We start from the raw sequence: 1,723 nt of genomic DNA on the forward strand, positions 1-1,723 counted from the left end.
AAATTATAAGTAAAACCATGACATCAGATACAGAAGAAGTTGGAAATAATAAAGTTAGACGAAGAACTCGTAGTGTGACTCGTGCTGAAGAGATTTCCACAAAACAACAAAAACAACGTCGATCACAGCCCGATAAACCGTAAGCTTGAAAAGATGACAATAATTGAGATTTCATGATATTGAGAATAAAAAAGCACAACATTGAGAACATGTAACTTAAAGGTGAAATTTACACTCTCGTAGGGTAATTTGATTAAAGTTGATCACCTTTGAGACATTATTTTTTCATTGGATTTATACTAATAGGTTGTTTTAATGACATAATCTACTTGAATCGTAAAAAACCGTAGTCATATTTGTGTATGTTGTGATTTGTTTTTTTTTTTATGAACTAGAATAATGTTTAACTCAAGCAATCTATTGCATTTTTAATATTTGGATAAATTTTTAGCCTGTTTTCTATTTTTAGATGTCACAGACCCAGAGATTCACTGTTTTCATGGAGTTCCGGATTTCATAATTTCACAGGATTAGTAAACTGGGGATTTTTGCTTCTAACAATGAGTGGTTTCAGACTTCTACTTGAAAATTTATTAAAGTGTGCATTTACCTTGTGCAAGTTTTATATAAGAAACTAATATATAGTGTGCGTTTCAGATATGGGATAAGAGTCGATCCATTTCAATGGTTTATTGTACTTACGGGTCGTGATGAAGGAGCAGGCGTCCCATCAATTATACTGTTATTATGTTAGTAAACGGAAAATAATTTTAAATATATTTTTTTAATTTTAATAATTCTTGCAGATTCTATTGTACCAATTTTTATAACATTACTGATAGAACGTGGGCTATCAATGAATATAATTCGTGAAGGTGCTGGCATGTTTGTTCACATTATAAACATCATAGTATTAGTATTGATTCCAATGGTGATTATACATGTGAATGGGAATGCATTCAGTCTGGGTAAGATAAAATGAAATATATTGAAAGTGTTTACAGGACGAATTTGTATTTTTTGAACTTGAAAAATTGTAATTTTTATAATAGAAAAGAGGAAGTAATTTAATTATATATTTCAGTTGGCGCAATGGCCGTATGCTTTCACTATTCTATACTTTTCATGAAGCTTTGGAGCTATGTTCAAGTCAATATGTGGTGTCGAAATCAATTGAATGAAATTCCCAGTAAATCAAGAAGTAGATCTCAATCGATAACAGTTGCTGAATTGCGTAAGTATTTGATTTATTTGTTATATCGTACAAATTAACAAGAACATATTTTATCCGTAGAAGAAGAACGAAACGGAGCATATTTGGCCGCATTCCATAAAACAGACAACGATGTTACACCAATAGTTCACTATCCAGATAACTTGACAGTTAAAGATTTGCTTTATTTCTTATGTGCACCAACTTTATGCTACGAACTTAACTTTCCCAGAACAGATCGAATTCGGTAAGTTGTTATAATCTACGAACCTAATATTAGAGTACGAGCTAGTTTTGAGTTTGTGTTTTATGTTTTATGTTTTTATAGCAAACGTTTTCTGTTGAAGAGAATTCTAGAAGTAGTTATCGGAATCAATGTGGTCTTAGGACTCTTTCAACAATGGATGATTCCTTCGGTTCGAAATTCATTAATTCCATTTTCGAATATGGATGTGGCAAAGGCCACGGAAAGATTATTAAAATTGGCAGTGAGTAGAAATTATGAGATAA

The 1,723-nt window shown here is 31.3% G+C and overlaps 1 protein-coding gene across 1 annotated transcript in view; it reads left to right on the plus strand.

The window, feature by feature from the left end:
- The first annotated feature begins 6 nt into the window (after positions 1–6).
- LOC116346459 (diacylglycerol O-acyltransferase 1) overlaps positions 7–1,723 on the plus strand; it is a 12,462-nt gene continuing 10,745 nt past the window's right edge. Inside the window, exons 1-7 of the mRNA XM_031776529.1 lie at positions 7–139; positions 470–598; positions 658–749; positions 807–968; positions 1,085–1,234; positions 1,295–1,460; positions 1,542–1,701. Of these exons, the coding sequence (XP_031632389.1) occupies positions 18–139; positions 470–598; positions 658–749; positions 807–968; positions 1,085–1,234; positions 1,295–1,460; positions 1,542–1,701 (981 nt within the window). The 5' untranslated portion in view covers positions 7–17. The remainder of the gene's footprint in view (positions 140–469; positions 599–657; positions 750–806; positions 969–1,084; positions 1,235–1,294; positions 1,461–1,541; positions 1,702–1,723) is intronic.

This window comes from Contarinia nasturtii, unplaced genomic scaffold, assembly GCF_009176525.2.
Source record: "Contarinia nasturtii isolate CC-2019 unplaced genomic scaffold, AAFC_CNas_1.1 Cnas_scaffold_1500, whole genome shotgun sequence".
In the NCBI taxonomy this organism is placed as follows: domain Eukaryota; kingdom Metazoa; phylum Arthropoda; class Insecta; order Diptera; family Cecidomyiidae; genus Contarinia; species Contarinia nasturtii.